Source organism: Tasmannia lanceolata, unplaced genomic scaffold, assembly GCF_043159265.1.
Source record: "Tasmannia lanceolata isolate RefF3 unplaced genomic scaffold, GAP_Taslan_0.1 ptg000025l, whole genome shotgun sequence".
NCBI lineage: Eukaryota > Viridiplantae > Streptophyta > Magnoliopsida > Canellales > Winteraceae > Tasmannia > Tasmannia lanceolata.
Genome location: NW_027518702.1, coordinates 1,804,542 through 1,830,364, shown reverse-complemented (window position 1 = coordinate 1,830,364; position 25,823 = coordinate 1,804,542). Strand labels below are relative to the sequence as shown.

Below are 25,823 nucleotides of genomic sequence, written 5' to 3'. Positions count from 1 at the left end.
GTCCTAACTCCAATTTTATTATACTATTTTGCAAAAATAACCTCTATATGCAAGGGCCCTCTTTATGCAAGACCGGAGAAGGGCCCTTGAATAGATCCACGTCAATTTTAAAGTCGGCTGAGAAGATTAATTCGGTTGCAATTCATGATGTGGATCTATTCAAGGCCCCGGTCACATTTTGCACTCACCCTAATTCTAACAGCGTAAAATGTAAGTAGGACCTACATAATTCCGATGGACGGTCTGATTTGAAATAGACCATGACCGAAACATATTGTGAGTAGGAATGTAAGTAGGCCTACTGGGACCACTCCGATGGACGGTCCAATTTGAAATGGACCGTGACCGAAACATTATAAGTAGGATCCGAAGAACACTCCGGATCTAATCTGACCCATTAGAGATTTGAATGGATCATGGCTAACACATAGGTGGATCCGTTGACACCCTTTCCCTCGTCTTTTGATGGGCTTCTCTTGCTTCATCTACCTCTTTTCTTCTTCGTCACTCCTTTTACCCAAAATATCGCTAAAACATGCTTCCTCAGCAATGGTATTCTCCCTGTGGAAATCAATGCACCAACAAATACTCCGCCCTAATGCAGATTCCATGTATGCATCTCTCCAGACCCTTTTTTTTTAATTTCATTTTCCTTTTTTTATGTGTGACATCTTTCTTTCTTTCTTTTTTCTTCTTTTTTTTTACTTTTTTTTTATGGGTAATTTATTTAACTTGAGCTCGAATAAGAGAAAAAGGAGAAATTGGGAAATGGGTTTTGGCAGATTCTGGTTTGGGGGTTGTTTTTTCGAATCAATTATTTGGAAATTCTTGGTTTTTTTGTTTTTCTTTTGATGTTGTTAAGGAAAGGGGAAATGGGAAGTTAGGGATTTTTTTAGATTTTGATTTGTTGAAATTTCATGATTTTATTATAAGTCTACAACCCATTAAAGACTGAGAGATTTTTTGCTGAATATTAGAATTATCTTGTGATACATTACAACCCGAATCGATTTGCAAGGTGATTGATCTTCTTAGAGGGAAGACCAGCCTCTTGACCCACTTTGAGGGAAGGGTCAGTCCTCTTTTATGTGCAAAAATACAATTTTGGGGATACATTTTTTCATTTAAAAAAGAAAGAAAAAAGGAATACTTACATGTTATTTATACCAAATGGGTTTTAATTATCCTGTGATACATTACAACCCGAATTGGTTCGCAACATGATTGATCTTCTTAGAGGGAAGATCAGCCTCTTGACCCACTTTTAGGGAAGGGTCAGTCCTCTTTTATGTGCAAAAATACAATTTTGGGGATAAATTTCTTCATTTAAAAAAAGAAGAAGGAATATTTACTTGTTATTTATACCAAATGGAAAACCCACTTGATAGCCACTTGACCACTTCCTCTAAAATTCCTACCCTAGCTAATCTGGAAACCCTAACCCTTATCTTTAAGAAGGTAAATCTCACAAAGTACGAAATCTAATATAATTTATTACACCCAAGTGGGACCCATTGAGGCACGTAACATTCCGCCTGCCTTGAAATCAACCCTGTCCTCACAAGGTTGGAGATTAAGCATCGGCCAGTTGGCGAAAAATGAGATCTTGCGTATGACTTTCCGAAAATTGACGGCGAAAACGAAGCCGATCACGCACAAAGAAGTAAAAAAAGAAAAACCACAAGATGCACACACCGAGATTTTACGTGGTTTGTCCAAGATGCCTACTTCCACAGGCGTGAACACGACCTTCCACTACGAGAAAGCAAGAAAAGACGATTACAATGGTTTTATCCTAAAATTGCAAACCACAACCCCTTTCCACTACGAGAAAAAAAGATCCGCTCTCAATTTCACACCACAAGAGAAAAACCCCAAGAAGAAAACTCTTGGTCACATATGTACGAGATTTGCCCTTATCAGGGGTTGTCCCCATTTTGGATGATTCATAGCATGAAATTCAGGCCAAGCGGATAATCCAAAGTGTCTAATTGGAGGACTCTTGCCCTTTGGATGTTGACTATTGGTCATTCTTTAACCATCTATTTGTGATTCTTAAAATCCACCAATTGGTAAGTTTGGATCGTTCAGCTGGTATACTTTCCAGCTGTGGTCCATCTATGGTAATTTCTGGGGCACAACAGGCAAACGTTCTGGATATTTTATTATTTTTACATTTTTTCACATGTACAAAAATAGATTTTGTGACAGGAAGAAGAAAGAAAAATTGTCCCATTTCCATTTTTTCCTCCTATTCAGTATTTTTTCCTTACTCTCAACTTCATAAATTCAAAATGTTATACATATATGCATATATTTATCAATATGCACATTTGTTGTATTGTAACTTGATTTACACTATACGGTACGGTTTAAAGTTGAAATATAATTTTTTTCATGATATAACTATGATATATTTGATGGGCATTGCATGATTTTGTGTGGCTGCAAAGAAGATGATGCAAGTGCTTTTACTTTACTGCAAAAACCTGGGACTGGGTTTTACATTTGATCACTATTGGTAGTGCATCTTTTGTTGTTGAAGGATTTCTTGATTCAAATATTATGTTTCAAATTTGGTCTTTACCACAAGATTGCTGTAATAATCCATGCTAGGCACTTGTAGGGAGAGTTTTTTGCAAGAAAGGCTGTGATACCGATGGAGAGACCTGGGAGGAATGTAAGCATTATTCTTTCAACATCTTTTGTTTTATGTCTTCCCTTTCTAACAAAAAACTATTCAAACACGATATATTACCATGTGATAATTTGGACATTTTTTGAATTGCTGATTTTGATTATTCTATATGAATATTTAATATCACCTTTCCTTTGAGTTAATTCTGAGATTTTGTCTTCCACTCAGCATTGTTATTGTAAAAAAAAAAAAAGCCAATAGATCCCAACTGGGAACTGCATTGTTATGTACCTGAACAATGAACAATGGAAACTTGACTCTAGTAAATATAGTTTAGGTTTAAAAACTTGATTGAGTATTTGAAAATCTTGCAGAGTCAATTTGACTCAAGCAAGACTCTGGTAGCAAAGGAGTTCTAGTTTCTGTAAAACCCAAGTAACCTGAGCAAGCGCTTGAGAAACTCGACAGAGTGCTCGAAAAACTCATAAAATCGGACTGATGTTTTTCGTCTTGAGGAAGTCGATCTGGTATTTGATCGAGTTTGAAGTTGCCTTGGACTTGGACAATTATAGGTTGAATTTTGAATATTTAACCGACATATATGATGGGAACAAAAATATTATGTAAGCAGCATGGAACCTGACTCAACCACATGAAAGACATGGATAGTAACACCAAGCTTGGTTATTCCACATTTCAGTGCATTTTAAATACTTCAGAAGCAGCAATTACTTTTTATTATTTGATCTCCTTTATACGGGTTCTATTCAACGAACTCACTTTGAAGAATTTAGTTTTCTTGAAGAATCTGAGTGAAATCATGATTAGAGCACTATGGTTCATAAACTCATACTCAACTCAACTCAACTCAACAAAGCCTTTGTTCCAAACTTGTTGGGGTCGGCTAAATGAATCCTTTAGAAAAATTTCATGAAGAAGGTGAAAGGAATCTACGCTGTTCTAATCCTGGCTCTAGTTGGGTTCGCCTACATGGACCATTTTCTTCCATTCTATCCTATCAAAGGTCATGTTCTTTGTTGTGTTCCTAGCTATCAAGTCTTTCCTCACTGTTTCTACTCAAGTTGTTTTCGGTTTGCCCCTACCTCTTTTATGTTCCTAGCACTTTCCAAGCATTGCAGATCAAGAAAGACTGAACTTCTGAATTAAGAATCCAGTAAATTGGCTCTAGACTATTTTAGGAGGGTCAGCGTAATGCATGGATGAATTAGGGATCAAGGATATGCAGGTTCTTAGGGTTACCTATCCTAGGTGTCTGCTTTTGTTTATGTTTGGAATAAACAGAGGCTGTACAGGCACAAATACCTCATTCACTTGAAGATTTTTATTTGTGTTTGCGTGGTAACTTAATCTAACAACTTAGGGTGCCACTTCCATATGAAATCTCACAATTTCTAAGATTCTTTGAAGTCCTGAAATAATTTATTTACCTTTTGTGGTCATTTCTGCTTCAGCACTCTCTCCTATTTCCTGCCGCTTCTGGTTATTGTTTATATATTGTTAATTTCAACGTATGATGTTTGCATTTCTGAAAAAATCACTTCCCCTGTTATGTTTCATATGTAATGTTTGATTTTGTGGTATTTAGTTTGGGTGGTCTTATGCTAAAGAGAAAGCCCTATGATTGCATTGTATTGGTTTAGATTTGTCTTGGAGTGCAAAAATATTCATAATATTATCATTATGTGGATGCTTGTATAATTTTCTACTTAATATTAATATTGCTATTATTCTTTAATCATCAGGCCTTGGAGAATGCGATGAGATATGCTACAAGGATCCAGTTCTGAAGGACCATCAGTGGAGTGCTTACATTGACCGCTCTCCAGGAGCTGACGATTATTCTGCGGTTCATCTCTTTACCTATAGATCTGTGTTTTTTTTTTGTTTTCATTGATTCACTGTATTTGCAACACAGCTATATTGAGCTTTATGAGGGTTGCTCAGAAGGATTTTTATATCTTCGTTGAAATTTTACAAACTCCATGAGTGATTCTTTTTATATCCTTGTTGAAGTTTTACAAACTCCATGACTACAACTTAGTCTTAGATTTCAACTGAGCTGAGCATGTTCTCTGAATTCAAATAATTCCATATAGAGAGAATTTATATGGTGGCCGACCGTCAAACAACAAGGGCGGAGAGAGAGAAAACTCTCCCCCTTGATTTTTGATCCGGGTCAAACCCCCTTTTTTGACTTTCCCCTTGATCAAAAATCAAGGGGGCTGATATTTTCTCTCTCCGCCCTTTATATGTAAAGGGCGGCCACCATATAATTTCTCCCATATAGATAAGATAGGGACAATCAGTAGAATGATATGTTGGACCATCACTTATTTTAAAATGCCTGGTGTATTGATCTAGGTGGAGTTTAAAATTTCGGCTGAAATCCAAAATTTTGGCCGAAATATTTAGGTTTCAGCCGAACCGAAAGTACATTGAATCGGATTTTTACATGATTTCAAACGAAATTTCATTTTCACCCTTACAAAATTTCTACCAAAATGTTAAAGATTTCCACTGAAATTACCAAAATCTCCACCGAAACCGAAATATTTTGGTTTCGGTGGTGACCGAAACCGGCACCAAAACCGACATTTAAAACCTTGATGGATCGTGACCATGGTTTTTGACACCCTGGGATGCAGTGTGTGTTTTACGTGTAGGACCCATATGGTTATGATATCATTGGGAATGGTTAATACTTCTATAAGCCAAGAGGCACAGGCGGATCTAGATCATGAGAACATACCATGTGGCACTTATGTGGCTTGCATGACATGGCCATTTGCATGCATGGTTACGTACTGTACATGGTTTCCACATGAAACCATAGTTTATTCATGAATAATCCTAGTGCAACTAGTATTGAAGGAAGGAAAAACCTCCAATAGATGGTTGGAGATGAGGAGGCATCAAGTGCAATTCCTACTGGACTCCTGTTAGATGTGGTTTTAAACTACATATGGGAGCAGTAACTATTTTGGAGATAAATTGGCAACTGTGTCATCAAAGGAAAGGACTCTAGATGCTAGGTTTTTATCTTATCCTACTAGTAGAAGAAGATTTGTTTTAGGAGTTATCTTCTGGAAATTCGATATAAAAGGGCATTACATCCACGTCCATTGTTAATGAGATTTAGGTTTTCATGGAGTCAATGAAAAACAACAAGGAAGAAGGGGAACGTATCCAATTCGATATAAAGGGCATTACACCCCACGCCCATTGTTAATGAGGTTTAGGTTTTCTTGGAGTTGATAAAAAACTACAAGGATGAAGGGGGGTGACTCCATATTCTGCCGCAGTTGTGAGCTATTGGTTGGGTGAAAAAATCTAAATATTGTGGACTGGCTTTTCTTTTACGATTGTTGCTGAGTTGTCTAGGATGGCTGGATTGCGAAACCGTGACACGGTTTTAATTGCAAATCATGCACCTTTGAGTGGCCGGTTACGATCAAGATCAGTGTATGCAATATTATGAGCCGACGCCCAAAACTGCATAACACATACCATTGCTGGTTCATAGAGTTTCCCGTTAAATTTTAGTTCAAGTGGTATCAGAGTTACTGGATTATACGGCATCCAAATACGATTTTTGATCAATTGGTATCGGAGCCTCTTTTTCAACAACAATCCGGGATCCTAAATAGTGGTGAACAGATGCGTTTTGCAACAACAAGAACTTGAAGAATCAGACGTAGTACCTGTGCCCATTGACCAAAGAGATATGGTGGAAAACAACACAGTTGATCAAAGACTTTCTCGTATGGAGAGCCAGATAGCAACCCACATGTCGATGACGTCACAGTTAATGTCTGCCAGGGACACATCGAGAGTGACCGGGAGGAGGAAAAAAGAGATTGGGCTCCGCAGACATTCGTCTTAGGAGAGAACACCCAGGCTCGACCCTTTAAGGTGGAGGCAAGGATTGTCATGCGGTTGTATGACAGGGAAGTCAACGCGAAAAAAAAAACTGGGCTATAGCTTGACGAGCTCGAGACATATTTCTTGATCTACCAGTACCAAGGTTTTAAATTTCGGTTTCGGTACCTATTTCGGATCCCACCGAAATCCGAAATTTCGGTCCGAAATTTGGTATTAAGCTTCAAAATTTGGGACTGAAATCTCAAAATTTCGGATTCCGAAATTTTGTAACATTTATTTTTTTAAAATGCCATTTTCTTGAAATTTCGGACCGAAATTCCAAAATTTCTGCCGAAATATCAAATTTCGGGAAATTTCGGTTTCGGTCCCCACCGAAATCCAAAATTTCAGATTTCGGTCGAAATTTAAAACCATGACCAGTACACAGATACTCAGAAGGTGAATTTCGCAAGCTTCACTAGATGCGCCCTCACATGGTGGAATTCCCTAAGCAAGGAATAAGGGATCGGCTGATATGACATGGAAGCATTTCCGGGAAATGATTCAGAAAAAGTTCTAACCCCTTGGATACGAAACAGAACAATGAGTATGGTGGCAATACCTACAGTAGTGGTTAGAGCAAACGGTGCGGGAGTACACTACAGAAGTACAGATTTCCACAAGCAAGCTATAGTACCTAGAATCTCAGTTGAGGAATAGGGTACCTTCACAAAGTGCCTGAGAGGATTACATGACAATATCCGAGTTGAATCTCTTTCCCATCGACGCCATCGGGGAGGCCAACAGCAAAGTCACAGCTACCGGAAACCAAGATTGAAGACACAAGAAGAAAGATGGTAGACAAGAGACAAATCTAAGTTCGATCCGAAGCCTACACCAACACAGTTCGTAAGGCGTGGTATGATCATTGCAAATGGACTGAGCATACGGCTGATAAGTGTTGGAAGTTTCACCTTGAGCTACAACCGAAGAGATCCGGCAATACCGACACTAAAGAAAACACCAAGGCAACTCTACATGCCCGTCGAAACCGAGGAATTACCGGAGTTACTTGCGGCAGACTAGAAGCTGGCACTCATGACTAGATCTGCCAAAGCATCCTCAGAGCAAGACGAACGTGCGGATCTTTTCAATGTCCGGATCCAAGTGAAACAAAGCCTGGTGGGAGCCATCATCGATCTAGCGTGCCAGAAAAACCTGATCTCTTAAGGAATGATGTCCAAGATGGGGCTCACAACTGCCCCTCATTCGCAACCATATCTAATGGGCAAGATCAAGAAGGATGATATGAAGATCACTCAACAATGTACCTTCAAGTTTGCCATCACTGATTGATACATGGACTATGTGACATGTGAGGTGGTGCCGATGGATGATTGCCAAGTGATTCTCGGTAACTTGCATCTGTTGGATATAGATGCAATTTTCGATCGAAGGGAGAAGCACTGTCTCATGAAAGATGGAAAGGAATACATCATTAAAGCGAACCGATTGATGGGAGATGCGACATCCCTTATCTTGGCAACCCAGGCTAAGATGGTGGTCAATGTGATGCAAGAGGAGGCGTAGAGTGGTGGTCGGGTTCGCAAAGACCAGCCTTGTTACAAATTTAAAAGCAAGATGGCAAGCACGAGGATAGCAAGAACATGCAATTATCTGCCGAGCAATAAGCTTGATAAGAAAAGGAGAGAAGTTAATTGGAATATCATTTCCCTCAATTAAACATAGCAGCAAGATGCTCTATGGGTCAGTAATTCTCGCCTCCTCTTAACAACAACTTGTCAATGGTGAACTTTCCCAAAACCATAACAGAGGGAAGCATAGGCGTAGCGTGGTGGTCGGGTTCACAAAGACCGGCCATTGTACAAATCTACAAGCAAGATGGCAGGCACGAGTATAGCAAGAACATGCAATTATCAGCCGAGCAGTAAGATTGATAAGACAAGGTGAGAATTTAATTGGGATTTTCTTAGTACACCAACCTTCACACTAAGGTTGAGAGAAGAAAAATAAAAGTATTTTTTGTTTCAAAATAAAATTATTAGTTTTGTTTAGGGAAATGATTTCAGCACTCCAATGTTTTGATAAACATGCGCTCACTTGTTTGTCGTGTAGTATTTAAAGGGCTTTTAGAGCTTTTTGAGAACCGTAATATCCTCTGACATCCCTTTAAATACTACACGACAAACAAGTGGAGCGCATGCTTATCAGAACACTAGAGCACAGAAATCATTTCCCTTTTGTTTATTGAGATGACATAATTTGAAAATCTCTAACAATGAATTAGAAACATTGGGCATTGCTTTAAAACTTTTATGGTGTCTTATCAAGATTTTAAAAATTGACCGAGTGCTTGAAGAACTCACCACACTTGACTCAATGTGATCAAGTTTGTTTTAGTTAATGTGATAACTGATAAGTTCATTTTCATAAACTGAGCAAAACTCAACAAGGTAATTGAAATACCTGATATATTTTTAGGTTTGACTTAGACTTGGGTTGTCATTGAGTCTAAATCAAGTTTAAGTTTTTAAGCATTGATCAGATAGTACATGTTTCAAATACCATATTAAATGCACAAATATTCAATTTTTTTTTTATAATCAGGACATTACAAAACTCTATTATTGCTATTATTTTATTCACTGGATATTTTAAATCGACAATATCTAAAAAAAGGGATTTGCTAGGGACCAGCACAGAAGGTATTTCGTGTAAGGGCTGTTGCACGAGAGAGCAGCCACCTATGTTGCATCAGTACAGATATGAGTGTCGGAATCCGATACGGGGATCGAGTGTCAGATTCGTCAAGCCTCAAAAAGAACGATTCGTGGATTCGCCAAAATATTTTAATCAATTCTCAAATTTTATTTTTTTACATAATAATATGGTTATAACAAGTAAGATATTGAATATTTTAATAACTTAAGTAGATATAATATTTTTTCCATTTAAGAAACTTAATATTAGAATGGGTAAAACTCAAAACATATGGTAATTGTAAAGTTGTGGTAGTAGCACTCGGAACAATAGATAAAAGAGATCTAGAAGTGTCTCAGAGATTCTTCAAGTATTTGAATCCGAGATGTGTTCGACACGGATTCTTCGCCCATTTAGAAGAATCCATGTAACGGTGGCAGCCACACAGGCTCACTTTTTGTCTTATTCATCTGAGGTGGCTGCAGGGCTGTTGCATGAGAGGCAGCCACCTCAGATGAATTAGACGAAAAGTGACCCTGTGTGGCTGCTCTCTCATGCAACAGCCCTTACGCGAATACCTTCTGTGATGCTCCCTAGCAAATTCCCTAAAAAATGCAGCCTCAATGTTCATTTAATAACTGAAACTGTGAGTTTCTGACATAGATTGTACAGTATGGAGTCAAACATATGCTTTTGATGTATATGTTTGGTGCCAGATCTTTGGCAGATTTGCCTACAATTTCAATTATTCTATTTACTTTTTATATCAATTTAACTATTATCGCTTATTTTCTGAGTGCAGGAGTGCTTCCATGCTTGCGTTGCCGGCTGTGGTTACAAGGTTAGAATGCATGCAGTGAATGAATTATTGTTGCATATATTCACTTTCACGGATGGTTGTTGTGGAAATTTTGAAACATTAAAATCTATGGTTCTCTATAGTTATCATCTGATGAGAAACTTGACTGTGAATCTGTGATTGATGCCTTGGTAAGTGATCCTTAAATCTGGTTCGAGTTTTCTATCCAAAGAACTATTGGTTAAACTGTTCAAAACAAATAAATATCTGTTTTTGCAAAGGATATTTGCTATGACTAACAGTTAAGTGGTTTAGAAATTAGAAACGAATAATATTAGCAACAAGCATTGGCAAAAAAATGTTTACTTCATTAACAAATAATAGCTACGAAGATACCAAGCTATAATATGTGGAAAGAAAATTGGTGTTCTTGTGGTTGAATAGGATGCCATTTTTTTTTCTTTGATAAACCAAAATTCTTCTAAAGATAAAGAACATACTACAATCCCATTGTTTCCCTGCAATAGACGACCAATTGCTGATCTAAGAAGCATACTTTTTTTTTACTTTCTAAATTACTTTGATTTGTAATTTATAATTATTTTTACTTTCTATATTTAAAAAATAAAAATAAAATTATAGTTATTTTAAGGTGGCAATTACCACGTCTGTGGTGCGCAAATCTTCTACTTACAGCGTTCAGCTCCTGCTTCTAATCTTGAAATTCATAGATGCTTTGGTCGTAGAGTTGCTTATTTCTACCTCTGTCGCCGCTTCCCGTTCTTTACTTGTTGCCCTTTACTGCCTCTTGTTCTTACCGCACACACACATACATATGCATGTTAAATATGCTACTTTCCATAAGGTGGGTCGTTTGGGCTTGGGACACCAGAAGGTACTTCTCTTTGCTTGGGAAGTTTCCCTCAATATTGGCTGACACCCAGATATGTATTTGGAATGCATATCTAATAGCAGGATGTTCACCCATAAGCTGAATTAGTTCATATTATCCCCAATATGAAATAATGCATTCATTTATATATCAAACTTTCCAATATATCATTAAATTGTTTGCATGCATTTTTTGGGCGCTGTGTTGGGCACCTCTTATCCGTGTCTGCTACCAATAAACATGCTTCTACCTAAGTTACATGGGGCATAACTTATCACCTGTAGTTAATCGTGGGTGTGTTTGTGTGTAAGTTAGAGGGGGCATAAGTATGCTGCTTCAAGTAACAGTTGGGTATGTTAGAGGGGGTATGTTTGTGTCTAAGTTACGTAGGGCATAACTTATTGAACTATGATCATTTAAGTAAGGGTGGCGTGTGTTGAGACTGGGAAGAACAGGTCATTGATGGGACTCTCCTTGGGATCCAAATTAGCATGATCATCGATCTTGGTTTTCATTTTTTACTCTCATCTTTCTCAAAAAGAAATCATCCATCTTGCTTGAACAATGTTCCTAACATTGGTCAACACTGGTTGATGCAAATTGAATAAAACTAAAATATTGTTTTTTAATGGTAAAACTAAAATATTATTAATAATAATGAATTATTGTTATCAATTGGTTGCCTTAGGTTGTCTTCAGTTCATCTACCAATAAGGAAAATGATATCATCCAAACAAGTATATTATGTAAATCTATTGATGTGGCTATTTGTTGGTGATGCAGTTCAATGTTCCCTCCAAGACTGTTGATCAAGTTCATCCAAAGCGACCGACTAAACCTTGCATTGTGAGTAAACCACCCTCATCTCCTGTTGAACCCATCGTTAATGCCGAGGATTTGCCTTGCACATCTGCATAGAGAGTTCTAGAATATATGTCATTCACCAATTCGGTACGCATGATAGTTGTAGGAATCTCCTACTTGGTCACACTCCTGTTCCGGAATCTTGCAATTCCTAGGCAATTTGGACCCTAAAATAGCCTACATGTTGCTTGTAGTTGTTGCTCTTGCTCCCACCTTTTTTTTGAATGGCAAAGCTCCTACTACTGCTCTTACTTCCCTACAATTCTGGTAACATATATCTGCTTTGATTAGATTTTGGATGACAGGCCTTGAAAATTTACTGTTGATGCATGAACTTTTTGTATTTTTGACATGGATTTTGCTTCCTTTTGTTTCTTTTTTTTTTTTTTTTTGTATTTTTGACATGGGTTATAGAAAAGATATATTTGCCCCTCCCCCTCGTTTGCTTGTCGAAAAGATCTACATTGTGCCTTGCTGGGCTTACATGCGCGCTATATCGATCTGGCCGTTGACATGATATGAAAATGATTTGTCCTATTATCCAGTTCACAGATCTCATTCCTGCTGAGAGGACTTTTGGCTGTTGAATTTGAACCTCAGCTCTATTTTTTAGCCATCTATTTGCAGGCAAATGATCAAATGGCTGAGACTGTTCAGTTAGAGTAGTTTTTGATCTACATCTCCAATTGTGCTGAAATTTGTGGCAGGACCCACTGCGTGAACAATCAGCAACATGATGTTTCATTTCATGGACCTAATCTTTGCATCTAATGGAAATCTTATACAATTCCTCTTAAGTTTTTTTTAACATTCCAATATGTGAAATCAATCCATGAGGCTTTTTTAGTAGTTTTTGTTCATGTTTGGCTCTGGCCATGCTTTTATTGAAAATTTTCCCCTTATCATAAATTGAAGGTCTATGGATTGCAGGAAAAACATTTTTGGTAGAATTTTTTTCCTTTCCATGATTTAGAGGGAAACGATAAGGTTGTATTTTAATTTAGAGGAACATTATCATAAATTGAAGGTCCCTCTAGATAAAAACTTGAACAACACTGGTTAAAGTAGAAATTTTTTTGAAAAGTTTTTCCTTTTCAAACTTTTCCTGAAAACTCTTGCAATCCAAATAAGGCCTTAGAAAAGTGAACTTTTCAGTAAAATATTTTCTCAGGAAAAAAAGAAAACACACAACTAGTTTTCCAAGTAAAATAAATTTCAGATGGTTTACCAGAGTTTTTATACGGTGCCCGACCGTCAAGTACCGTCATACGTTACTACCCTTGATATTTGATCCAAAGCAGCCCACTTTTTAAGAAGCTGCTGTTGGATCAAATATCAAGCGTGGTACTTTTGAAGTACCACCTTCACGGGGCTTGAGGGCCGGGGCACCATATAATTTCTCAGTTTACCAAACCTCAGAAAATTAGTTTTCCAAGTAAAATAAATTTCAAGAATGGTGCTTGCCATCTTGTGTATGGCTCATGTAAAATGCAATTAATTGCTCATACAAAGTATACCCAAAAGAAAATGTTAAAGCTAGGATGAAAAACGAATAGGCAAACAGTCCATTGTTGGATTAAAAATGAAAGAGTAATTTGGTTGAAGTTTCAGGTGTCAGAATATTGGGCCACCAAGAAGCAGCATGTGCAGAAGATGAGTGTAGCGAAGATGTGTATGCTTAGATGGATGTGCGGCCACGCAAGGTTAGATAGAATTAAAAATGAAGGCATTCGTAAAAAGGTGGGGTGGCATCAATTGAGGAGAAGATGAGAAAGCACCGCTTAAGATGGTTTGGGCATGTCCAAGGTAAACCTTTGGATGCTCCAGTGAGATGAAGTGATTCGTGCGAAGTTGATGGAGTAAAAAGATGTAGCGGCATACTAAACACAACTCGGGTAGAAACAGTGAGGAACGACTTGAGGGCTAGGAACATAATAGAGAACATGACCTTCGATAGGATAAAATGAAAGAAAATTATCTATGTAGATGAACCCAACTAGTGTCAAGATTAGACTTGGTCAATTTAAGCAGGGTAGATCCCTTCACCTTCTTCATGAAAATTTTCTCCGTTTGGTTGCCGGAATATTTTTGGTTCTTAGGACTTTTGTGGAATTTCCGTAGGAAACTCACATTTGGTTGCTGGGCCCAAAATAATCCCAGGAATCAAAATAACCTCGTATGAAAACCCAGGAAGAAAAAAAAATACTCCCAGGAACCTAAATAATCCTAGGAACCAAAAATAAGCTTGTAGAAGATTTTTTTTCTTTCCAACAGTTCAAGCAAGCAAACAATTTTTTTTCCCACCATAGTCCGGTCAACCAAACATGGGATTTTTATTTTACCGGGATACTTCCAGGTTGTTTTTTTTCCCACCAATCTCCTAAGAAGTTTTTTGTCCCACAAAAATCCCAAGAACCAAAAAAATTCCGGCAGCCAAATGGTAAAGGATTCATTAGCACCACAACTAGTTTGGGACAAAGGATTAATCGAGTTGAGTTGTAATTGGACGATTGGGATGATTTTTGGGCTTTAAGTTCTAAACAAAGGTCTATTAAGTGGACGGTTCAGATCAATCGAAGAGATTTTTCTCGAGATTCTTACTTCTCTCTCTATACGATAATAAGCGAGATATACGAGTTTTCGCTAGCCTAGAATCCAAGCAAGGTTGAATTTTGGCGTGTATTTTGAACCAGGAAAAAGAAAAGTAACAATTAAAAAGGAAATGATAAATTCGCACCCTCTGTAGGATAATTCGCACCACTTTACCTTGAATTGACGTCAAAAAGCGTAAAAAAAGACGGTATTTGTGGCAGAATTTAACGTTTTTTTGACGTCAATTCACTCTAAAGGGGGGCGAATTATCCTGGGGGTGCGAATTTATCATCTCCCATTAAAAATTACCATGAATTCCCATTCTCCAAATCCCATAAATTGCTTAAAACCGATAAATTTCAAATTCAATTACTGCTAAAAAAAAGCCTAGTTTTCATCGACCCATGTGGGAATAAATCCACGGATTTTCATATTTTTGGTCTCTTTTCTGGTTCATTTCCCAAATCATTTTGCTTGTTTAAAACCCTCAAATTTCAGAAAAAAAACCCCTTTTTTTGACAAACGAGGTTGTTCTTATCTTTTCTATTAGGGTGATATTTATGTGGGTTCATTTCATGCATTAATTTCTTGTTGAACCTAAATTTCCAATCCTTTTTTACTGGTAAATAAATATCCCTTAATTTCATCAGCCTCTTGTGGTTTTGGGAGGCTTAATCAATGGGGAGAATCATAAGGAGTTGTCTTCAATCTCTCCTGAAATTGGTGAATTTGGGTATAGGAATGGTTGGGATTGCTATGATTTTATATTCTTCTTGGATGCTTAGGGTTTGGCAGAAAAACATTGGTGATTCAGATTTTCAGCCCCCATGGTAAATTTCTTTAACAACATTATTTTCTGGGTTTTTTTTTCTTTTGTTAATCTTGAATTTAATTGTTTGTTAATCTTGGATTGAGATTGTTTTTTCAATTTATAAATGGAACTTTTCTTTTGAACTGACATAAATGGGACTGTTTGATTGGGATGATTTAATTTTGGAGGTATTGTTCCAAGGAGGTGAAATTATTTTTTGATATTACTTTGTGTGTGGGTTGTTTTTTTTTCACTTTTTGTCTCTCTTTTAGATGTGTAATATTATCTTTTATTGAAGGTAAAATGATATTACTTGGTGGGTTGCTTTTTGTCTCTCTTTTACTAAAGTTGCTTTCTCTATGAAAAGGTTGATAACTTATATTAGTTGCAACTTATGTTGGGACTACTTTTTCATTCCTTCTCATTTGATGGAGTAGACACTGAAGTTTTAGAAATCAGTTACCATCTTTTTGAAATGGGTTTTTTCTTCCTTCCAAGTTGTCCTTGACATTCTTTAGGGTAAGAAGGTTTACTGTTTTTGCTTTGGTCTTATTTTTATTTGATGGAAGGGAAATTGGTGTTTAGCTTCTGTTGGTGTGATGTGCTATAGTGTTTCATTGGGTGACTGGTTGTTTCTGATTACTCTTTGATGAAGGAGAAATGAGATTTTGAATATACTTGGTTGAGGTGTCATGGGCATTTTAATTTAGCTACTGTTTGGATGAGTGAGATTGTGATTCTGTTGCTTGTTGGCAGAATGGATAGCGGATAGTTGGTGATTGCCTTTTGATGAAGAGCAAATGACTTTTATGACCATTTCCTTTTCGAAAGAAAAAATTGTTTTTTGAATGGTAAGAAAAAATTGGTGTTTGTTAGAGAATTTGCATAGTATTATTTGATTTTCAATAGGCAGGAGCTTTCTCTTTTTTATTCCTTACCTTTCACACTGCTTCTATCATGAAATGGTAAACTGCCAAAGAGGTTTATTAGTTTAGTGTTTTTGGTAATATGTGGAAGAGTTGAGTATGATTTATATATATCTAATATGGATCTCTTATTTGAACTGGCTAGGATGGCAAGTATTTTTGTACAGAGGATTTGTTCTTAAAATTTGCAGTAATTTTATACCCCCTTTGTTCACAATCTGTTTTTTCCTGATGAAAATATTGATGTTCTTGACTTCTTAAAATTGGCAGTCATGTTCTTTTCACAATGTGTTTTTCTGGATGAAAGTATTTATGTTCTTGTTTTCTTTATCTATCCTTTTCCGGTAGAAATTTAATGTCTCTTTTGAAGATTTCAATATGTACGTGCACTAATCTCTTATTCTCTATAGCAAGATAGATATTTTTGGCTAATTATGCACTCTAAGGTTGTTTAAATCGTTTCTATTGCTTGGAATACATTTATTTTAATCACTGCAACTCAAATTTTATTTATGTTGATGATTTTCCTGTTAGTTTAATGAGAAGTGCCAGCAGGATGCTGCAGTGACGATGCCACCTGGAATGGACCCCGCCTGCATTCCCTGCGTGTGGGCCAGACCACCAGTGCAATCTGACACACAATGAGGGTCGTGCAGGCAATGGCCTTCTCGGCCTGGTGTCTTCAAATCATTTTCCTAGTTTAATTTGTGTAGGGGAACTCTTGGGAAAGCAATTTACTTTCTTCTTATGTGAAGATCTTTTAACAGTGAACTATATATTCTACATGGTTACTTTATTTTAAAAGTAAACTAAACTGCTTCCATCTCCAACTGCAGGTTTATTTACACTTTTCTTGGTTTGGGAATCACCTTATGTGTGATAACATGCTCTGGACATATTGCTGCGGATACTGCTAATGGTCACTGCCTTTCTTGTGTATCCTTTTCTGAAGAAATTAGATAGAAAATGGTTTCTTCATTCCATTTTCCCTTCATCAGTTTCCTGGCTCGGGTTTACTTTTAGAAAGTCTGTTTCTGTAGTTCTTCAAAACCACTGGGCTTACTATTTAGGATGGGCATATTCGGCATTGCTTTCTAGTGGAATTAATAGTTGAAATATTATGATGAATGTTATGATGATTTTACAGAATTACCACTGTCAAGCTTGTGGTTTGAAAACCCAAAACTCGAGTCTGAATAAAGGAAGACCTGAGTTGGAGATGACTCAAGGCATAGTTGAGCATTGATAAACTAGAAACTTCAAGTTGTACTATGCTTTTTGTGTTTTTTGGTGTTTTAGAACCATCTTGATCAGGTCAATTCTACCCAGTCTTATATTTTCAATAGAAATTTTCAAAACATCGTTGAAATAGAAGAGTTAAGAATGCAAAACGGGATCACTTGGTGCTCTCTGAGCAGGTTACCAAACATTTGTTATAAAAGTGTCACCAAGATTATTATTATTATTACCCATAAAAAAAGATTATTATTATTTATTAGAATAAGCTTATGTTGACCTTGCTTTTATGCTTGAACTTTAGTTTAAATGGAGCATGCAATTCTGTTATTTGAGTAGTGTATGGTTGCTACATAGATGCTTGCTAAACTGGGAGAATATGAATTTCAACCCTGAAGACAACCTCATGTCTTGTCACAGCCACTCCTAAAATGGTAATTTTGTTCTGAACAGAAGACAACTTGAAATGAATTGGTTTCTAGGAAATATTCTTGGTGAAAACTCAACAGCTAACCGAGGAGTGGTGAAAACTCAGCACCTAGCCAAGGAGTATTTTGAAGCTAAATGAAGTTTTTTTTTTTGAATGATTGAAGCTAAATGAAGTTAATTACCAATGCCTAAGCAAGTTTTGAATTTTATCTATTTTTTCTTGGTGCTTTCAATTTTTTGCGGTTGTTTATAATCTAAAAATGCTACAACTTTGTATGATCTGGCTCTGTCCATGTTTCTGTTGGTAAATGTATGATATAATAAAATATTGATCGTAAATGGTTCAAGTGGAATAGATAAAAAGTAATACACGGAGTCTGAATAGATGCATCCATCTTACAAGTGAATGCCATAAATCATCAAGGTTTCTGCTCATGCTCTTGAGTTTTATTATCTATGATAATCCAACTGTTCGATTTAATTGTCACTGAAAATAAGTCATGAGTCATTTTCAATCTTAGATGAAAAAATCTTACAATTCATGAGAGAACAGCCACACAGGCTCACTTTTCAGAAGATTGTCTTATTCATTTATTTCATCTCAGGTGGCTGTTCTCTCAGCAAAAGTCATCTGCAAAATGGCTTTCTATGAAATTTCCTAGTAAATCCCTATATATAAAGTGTTTCTGAGCTCGAGCTTAGATAGTTTATCTGAGCTCGAGTGTCAACAAATCATGTGGGCCCACATTTTTGGGGTGATCCGAAGCATTAATTTGAAAGGCCCTTACATGGATTGGGTGTGTACCAAAAATCAGGTCCATAGGATCATCCTAACCCATCCAAAAGTGAAGGCAAAAATGGACAGATACTGTTTCTCCACATATCTGCCCATGTTTTCCCTCCACAAATGGAAGGGTTAGGATGATCCTATGGACCTGATTTTTGTAGGCACCCTATCCACGTAAGGGCCTCTCAAATGAATGCTTTGGATAACCCCAAAAATGTGGGCCAGCATGAGTTTTTGAGCTCGAGCTCAGAAACACTTTCCTCACACACATATACAGTGGCGGAGCCAGGATTTATGAATAAGGGGGGCAAGCTTATACAGGGTTATACATAACGGGGGCAGGCCTTCAAATTTTAAAGAGGGCTGGGCCCAATTGAGTTGGGCCTATTAAGGATTTGGCCCAACTCAACAGGGGCAACTGCCCCCCTTATGCTACATGTAGCTCCACACACACACACACACACACACATATATATATATATATATATATGAGCATGCATTTGCTGCGCTCGAGCACAGCTAAGCTTAGCTGCGCTTGAGCACAGAAACAGCGTGGGGCCACATTTTGGGTGGGATCCAAAGCATTCATTTGATGGGCCCTTTCATGGGTAGGGTGTCCACCAAAAAATTAGCTCCATTGGATCACCTTAGGGTGTCCATTTGTGGGGCCAAAAATGGACAGATTTGTGGACAAACAGTATCTTTCCATTTTTGGCCCCACAAATACACACCCATTGGTGATCCAATGGAGCTGATTTTTGGTAGACCCCCCATCCATGATGGGGCCTTCCAAATGAATGCTTAGGACAGCCCCCCAATGTCCCCACCCCCCTGTTTCTGTGCTCGAGCGCAGCTAAGCCTAGCTGCGCTCGAGAGCAGCAACCCTTCTCTCTCTCTCTCTCTCTCTCTCTCTCTCTCTCTCTCTCTCTATATATATATATATATATATATATATATATATATATATAGGAAACTGTTGGTGCGCTTAAGTTCACCAAGCTTATGGTGCGCTTAAGCGCCCAATCACATGGGGGCCCACTTTGTTAGGATGATCCAAAGCATTCATTTGAAAGGCCCTTACATAGATGGGGGGTGTACCAAAAATCAGCTCCATAGAATCATCCTAACCCATCCATTTGTGGAGGTCAAAATGGACAGACATTGTTTGTCCACAAATCTGCCCATTTTTGTCCTCCACAAATGGAGGGGTTAGGATGATCCTATGGAGCTGATTTTTGGTACACCCCCTATCTACAATAGGGCCTTGCAAATGAATGGTTTGGATCACCACAGAAAATTTGGCACCTATGTGATTGGGCGCTTAAGCGCTCCATAAGCTTGGTGAGCTTAAGCGCACCAACAGTTTCCTCATATATATATATATATATATATATATATATATATATATATATAGAGAGAGAGAGAGAGAGAAGAGACGGTACTCCCTGGAGTAGATAACTTATCTACTCCCTACCTTAAAATAACAGTTGGGGCCACATTGTTTGGATGATCCAAAGCATTCATTTGATGCGCCCTCACATAGATAGGGTGTGACCAAAAAATCAGCTCGATAAGATCATCCTAACCCTATGAACTGTGGGGGCAAAAAATGGACAGATTTGTGCAGTTTATACACGTCCATTTTTGCCTCCATAGTTCATAGGGTTAGGATGATCCTATCGAGCTGATTTTTTGGGCACACCTGAGGGCCCATCAAATGAATGCTTTGGATCACCCAAACAATGTGGCCCCAACTGTTATTTTAAGGTAGGGAGTAGATAAGTTATCTACTCCAGGGAGTACCTTCTCTTTTCTCATATATATATATATATATATATATATATATATATATATATATATATATATATATATATATATATATCTTTATATTTATAATGCCATAGCTTACATTTAAATCAAATAAATTTCGGTGCGGAATATTAGAATATGGTTCATTTGTCCTTGTCTGTTTCTTTTGACAGTTTTTTCATTAATTTTATGGAAAAAATGAAAGATTACATACAATTTCTTATATGATTTGATTTTCAGAAAATCGGATAATATAACATTTGTTGTACAAACAACTTGCATGATTCTTACCTTCATGCTGTAAACTCTGTTGTTTAAGTGGAGAATTAAATATGAGATTGTTCATTGTCAACCTTAAATGGACACAGTATATGACATTTGTCTTTTTGCTTGTCCTGCTGGAGGCTGCGGTCACTGCAGACGTGTTTCTGAACAACAATTGGGAAGAGGTGTGCTGTCTTCTTAGTGCCATTGTGTCATGCTCTCTCTCTCTCTCTCTCTCTCTCTCTCTCTCTCTCTCTCTCACACACACACACACACACACACACATTTTTGCATACATGGCTTTCCTTTTTAACTTGGTTTTGATTCTGCCTCAGGATTTCCCGGAAGATCGAACAGGGAGATTTGACGAGTTTAAGGATTTCATCAATTCAAACTTCAAAATCTGCAAATGGATAGCTTCATCGATTGTAGCTGCACAGGTTAGTTTGTGAAACCCAACTTTTTCTGTTGCAGTTGTTGTTTTGGGTAGCTTTGTAAATTGCATGCTATTGTCCTGTGAGTGTAAAAATGAAGCTTCCATACACTTGAAACTGTGTATATGCTTTCAATTTTATAGTACTACTCATTCACTGTCTTAAAAAATGACAAATGCATTTCATAAGAGAACTAAGGGCCTCTTTGGTTGTTATCACCAAAATGAGTCCTCATTTGCAAATAAGGCTGTTTTAAGTTAATCTTACAAGAGAACAGCACGCTGGATAAGTTTTAAATAGCCTCTTTATATATCTAATACATAGAGAGATTTACATTTACATGGTTTTAAATGACCTAGGGGTTTTTGTGCGTGACAGCTCAAGAACTATTTATTTGATCTCCATTGGCATGAAAGATTTTGGGGTTGCTCACCGCAACCTCAGGATTCTAGTTATATTTAACATAAATATAGATTTAGGCCTTCTTCGGCACCAGCATTAAACAATCCAGGGATGGCTGGATTCTCGCTGGTTTTTCCGGTCACACAAAGATAGCAGAGAAACATGGCAATACAAAGAAGTTTTTCATGAAATCTAATCTTCGCTAAGCTTTGTGTGACCGGCGAGAATCCAGTTATTCTTGACTTTTGGTGACAAACAGGACCACCTATGACTATTAATAATGAATACTATTCTAATGTTTTAAATGGCGTTAGGGTGGGTGGGGCCGTGGGGGCATGACACCCCATGTTTTCCAATTGTATAGAGTATAGATTTGCAAATGGGACATTACTCTCTCAAGAAGCCATTAAATATTTCATTTCTAAAACTCTTAGTAACCATTATTTGCAAATAATCATATTTAACTTCAAAACCATTTGCATATAAGATTATATGCAAAAATTGTTTAGAGGTATCCAAATAGGCCCTAAGTAGTCATTGCCATTTGCTAATGGATTGATTTCTCTACATTTCACTTCTAACTCCAATGCTTACTTTTCTCTGAGATGGTTTATAGTTTAGAGTTTAGACACTAGGGTATTTTGACTTTCTTTTCAATTCATACTTCATAGCAGGTCCCGTGTGCGATTTTTGCAGGCATTGTCTATCTTCTTGGCCATGATCCTCAGAGCTCTTGGGCCGGATCGTGGAAGCTACTATGATAGCGATGATGATTATACTCCTGCAAGAGTTTCACTCTTGAGAAACCAAATTACGCACCCTCCATATGTTGCCTACCCCCACTACGCCTTGCAGAACAATGCCTGGAATGCAAGTGCTTCTGAAAAGGTGACCCATTGCTCAATGTCAGTTGTTTGCTCACATTGCAGCCTTTTTAGATTTCTTTGTAAGGTATCTGATTTCACGTCTCCATTTTTACAGATAAACAGTTAATGAGAACTATATTGAAGGAACCATTCCAGGAACGGTACCATTCCAAAAAGAAAGAAAGAAAGAAAGAAAGAAAACCATTCCAGGCAGGGTTCGTGGCTGCGGGCGGACAGCATTTTTGTTGATGAAAGGCCTGTTATTCAACTGGGCATGTAAAATTTAAAAGCAGAATGGGGTTGATGGGATCATTAAGATCTCATACTTGATGATAAACATAGCTGCAGAAAATTCTACCTTTGAAACTTTATCTAAGATCTATAGCAGTAAATGTATCTCTCTGTGCTTTCTAAAGTTGATTTGTTCTTCATCTGTTCATGCTTGCAATGCATATGACCGTCATATATTCAGGGAGCTAATACTATTTCCACCCCCTTGTTAGGGTATTTTCCAACCCCTTCTCACCCTTTTGAATTTATGGGTTTGCTGATAGTAGGTCATCTTACCCTGGTTTTCGCATACCGCCAGAAAATGTAAATAAATATACCAGAAGTTATAATAGTGGATATTTTACCGACGGTTTTGACCGCCGGCATTCAGCGGTGAATTTATGTCCACCGATAATCCACCGGTATAATATTTACCAACTATTAAGACCACGGGTATAATATTTACCTTTGCCAGCAACCCTGTCCTCAAAATCCACCCCCACCCTTGCATCAGAAAATCCAAACCTAACCTCCTCTACCCCATCATCCAGAAAAAAAGGAAAAAAGAAAAGCTCCATTAAAAGCCCCGAGTCCCATGCGGAGTGTCCCTCCCTCCAATTCCCTTGTTTCCAAGGTCTTGGAAAGTCATCTGAGAATCGGGAAATCTCCTTGATCTCTTTTGCTGATTCCCAATCTGAAGCCACGCCAGCCACTACCCAATCTGATCCCCAACCATTTCCAGCAACCCTGCACTCAAAATCCACCCCCACCCCCACCCCTGCATAAGAAAATCCAAACCTAACCTCCTCTACCCCATCATCCAAAAAAAAGGGAAAAAAGAAAAACTCCCTTAAAAGCCCTGAGTCCCATGCGGAACAACACTCTAGAAGTGGCACCCCCTTCCCTTCTCTGTTGGGCCAGAACCTTCCTTCAATAACCCCTGGGAGCCCACCCCTCTCCCAACCTCCTGATCTGGCTAACCAGAAGAAGATTCCTCCTCGCCATTCTGAAAGTATCTCCATGAGCCCTCCTTCCCACGCCATTATTCCTAATGAAGATTGTTAATTCCCGGAATATCAGAGGTCTCTGTACCAGCAACAAGAGAAAAGAAATTGCTGAGCTCATCAAAAGACTCGGGCTCCAATATGCTGCATTATTGAAACAAAAGCAAAGGTTCACAAGCTAAATGACTATGCTTCCCAGATCTGTGAAGGATGGAGAGTCCATGGAAACTATTCTGCTGTCATAAAGGGCAAAATTTGGATCCTCTGGAACTCAAACCTTGTTGACATCAATATTCTTGAAGAGACCAGCCAATATGTCCATTCAGAGGTGCAGATTATTTAAACAAATCAATGTTTCAACCTTACCGCAGTCTACGCCCATAACTACTATATTTCCCGTAGAGCCCTGTGGTCTAATTTAGAAAGCTTGGAACCTGGAATTACTCTCCCTTGGTTATTGGTGGGGGACTTTAATGTGGTCAGATATGCTAGTGAGAGACTTGGCAACACAAACCACCACCTCAATGAGATGGAAGAATTCAATGAATGCCTCACCAACTGCTCCTTATCTGATCTTCGTTCAAACAGCCAAAACTGGACCTGGCACAATAGATCCTCTGCTAATAGAAAGTAGCCAAGCTTGATAGATCCCTGGTCAATGAGCTATGGCTTCACCAATTCCCCCTAGCCTTCACTGCATTCCTTCCCCCTGGCATCTCGGACCATTGCCCCCTTTCCATTTCCATTCACCCTCAGGAAAACCTTGGTCCAAAGCCTTTCAGATTCATGACCATGTGGATTGAGGACAGGTCACTTTTTCCTATTGTTGAAAGAGCTTGGAACTTCAAATTCAAAGGCAACCCAATGTACCAACTCTGTCGCAAACTAAAGGAAGTCAAAACCCATTTGAAGGCTTAGAACAAAGACATCTTTGGAAGAGTGGACATCACTACCCCTCTTATTCGAAATAAGCTATCTGAAACCCAAACCCATCTTCAATCTGACCCTCTCAACCCTGCTCTCATATCTCTTGAAGACAAGCTCAGGTCTGACCTTATAATAGCCTCATCTCTTGAAGAATCCCTATACAAGCAGAAATCTAGAGTGCAATGGCTCCAACTTGGTGACTCCAACACCAAATTCTTCCACACCTCCATGAAATCCATACAACACCAAGATAGCATCCTTGCCATCAATGGTCCTAATAATTCCCAAACCTCAAACCCCAAGGAAATTGCTGACATCTTTCTCAATCACTTCAAAATGGTGCTGACCAATGGTAAATCCCAAAGCCTCCTCCCTCCAAACCCCATTAAAAGACTAACTGTTGATCAAGCCTCCTCCCTGTCAAAACAAGTCACAAAAGAGGAGATTAGAGAGGTGGTGTTCAAGGCAAACAGGTACAAGGCCCCAGGCCCCGATGGTTTTAATGCAGCCTTCTTCCAAACTTTCTGGTACCTCATAGAGCATGACTTCACCAAAGCCATCCAAAACTACTTCATTAAAGGCACTTTGCTCTCTGAGATCAACTCCACCTTCATTTCCCTGATCCCAAATTGCATTGAGGCCACCACCCCTGAAAAATTTCGCCCCATCTCTCTTTGTAATTTTGTTTATAAAACTATAACAAAAATTTTGGCAACAAGATTAAAGTCTGTGATGGATTCTCTCATTCACCCTGCTCAGTTAGCCTTCATTCATGGTAGGCTAATCCAAGAGAATATCCTTCTTTCACATGATCTCCTTCACAAGTTTCACACCCACTCATTCACTAGAACTATGTGTCTCAAGTTGGACTTAGCAAAAGCTTTTGACAATGTGAATAGGAATGCTCTTCTGGAGTTTATGGAGAAGCAAGGATTTGATGATAAGTGGTTAGCTTGGATTTCTGAATGCATAAACAAACCATCTTTCTCTATCATTATCAATGGCTCTCCCCAAGGTCACTTTACCTCCTCAAATGGCCTAAGACAAGGATATCCCTTATCCCCTCTTCTCTTCTGCATCACCATGGAGATGTTATCTGTCTTCTTTGAAGAAGCTCTGAATCAAAAAAGGATTACTACCCCTTTTTCTAGAGGTAGCACCACCATAACCCATCTAATGTTTGCTGATGATCTAATGGTTTTTGCAGATGGGAATACTCCCTGTGCCTCAGAAGTGCTTGACTGCTTGAATAAATTCTCTATGACAACTG

The 25,823-nt window shown here is 38.1% G+C and overlaps 2 protein-coding genes across 2 annotated transcripts; both read left to right on the top strand.

Annotated features, from left to right (window-relative positions):
- The first annotated feature begins 423 nt into the window (after window positions 1–423).
- On the top strand, window positions 424–12,232 carry LOC143858149 (uncharacterized). Its single transcript, XM_077368785.1, has 5 exons — window positions 424–611; window positions 2,627–2,680; window positions 4,402–4,505; window positions 10,044–10,082; window positions 11,716–12,232. The coding sequence occupies exons 1-5, from the start codon at window positions 536–538 to the stop codon at window positions 11,848–11,850; spliced, it is 408 nt and encodes a 135-aa protein (XP_077224900.1). The 5' UTR covers window positions 424–535; the 3' UTR covers window positions 11,851–12,232.
- Window positions 12,233–14,737: 2,505 nt separating this feature from the next.
- LOC143857932 (tetraspanin-19-like) lies at window positions 14,738–22,767 on the top strand. The gene is made up of 6 exons (XM_077368484.1): window positions 14,738–15,218; window positions 16,962–17,061; window positions 20,755–20,835; window positions 20,986–21,090; window positions 22,183–22,374; window positions 22,468–22,767. The coding sequence occupies exons 1-6, from the start codon at window positions 15,067–15,069 to the stop codon at window positions 22,477–22,479; spliced, it is 642 nt and encodes a 213-aa protein (XP_077224599.1). The 5' UTR covers window positions 14,738–15,066; the 3' UTR covers window positions 22,480–22,767.
- The last annotated feature ends 3,056 nt before the right edge of the window (window positions 22,768–25,823 follow it).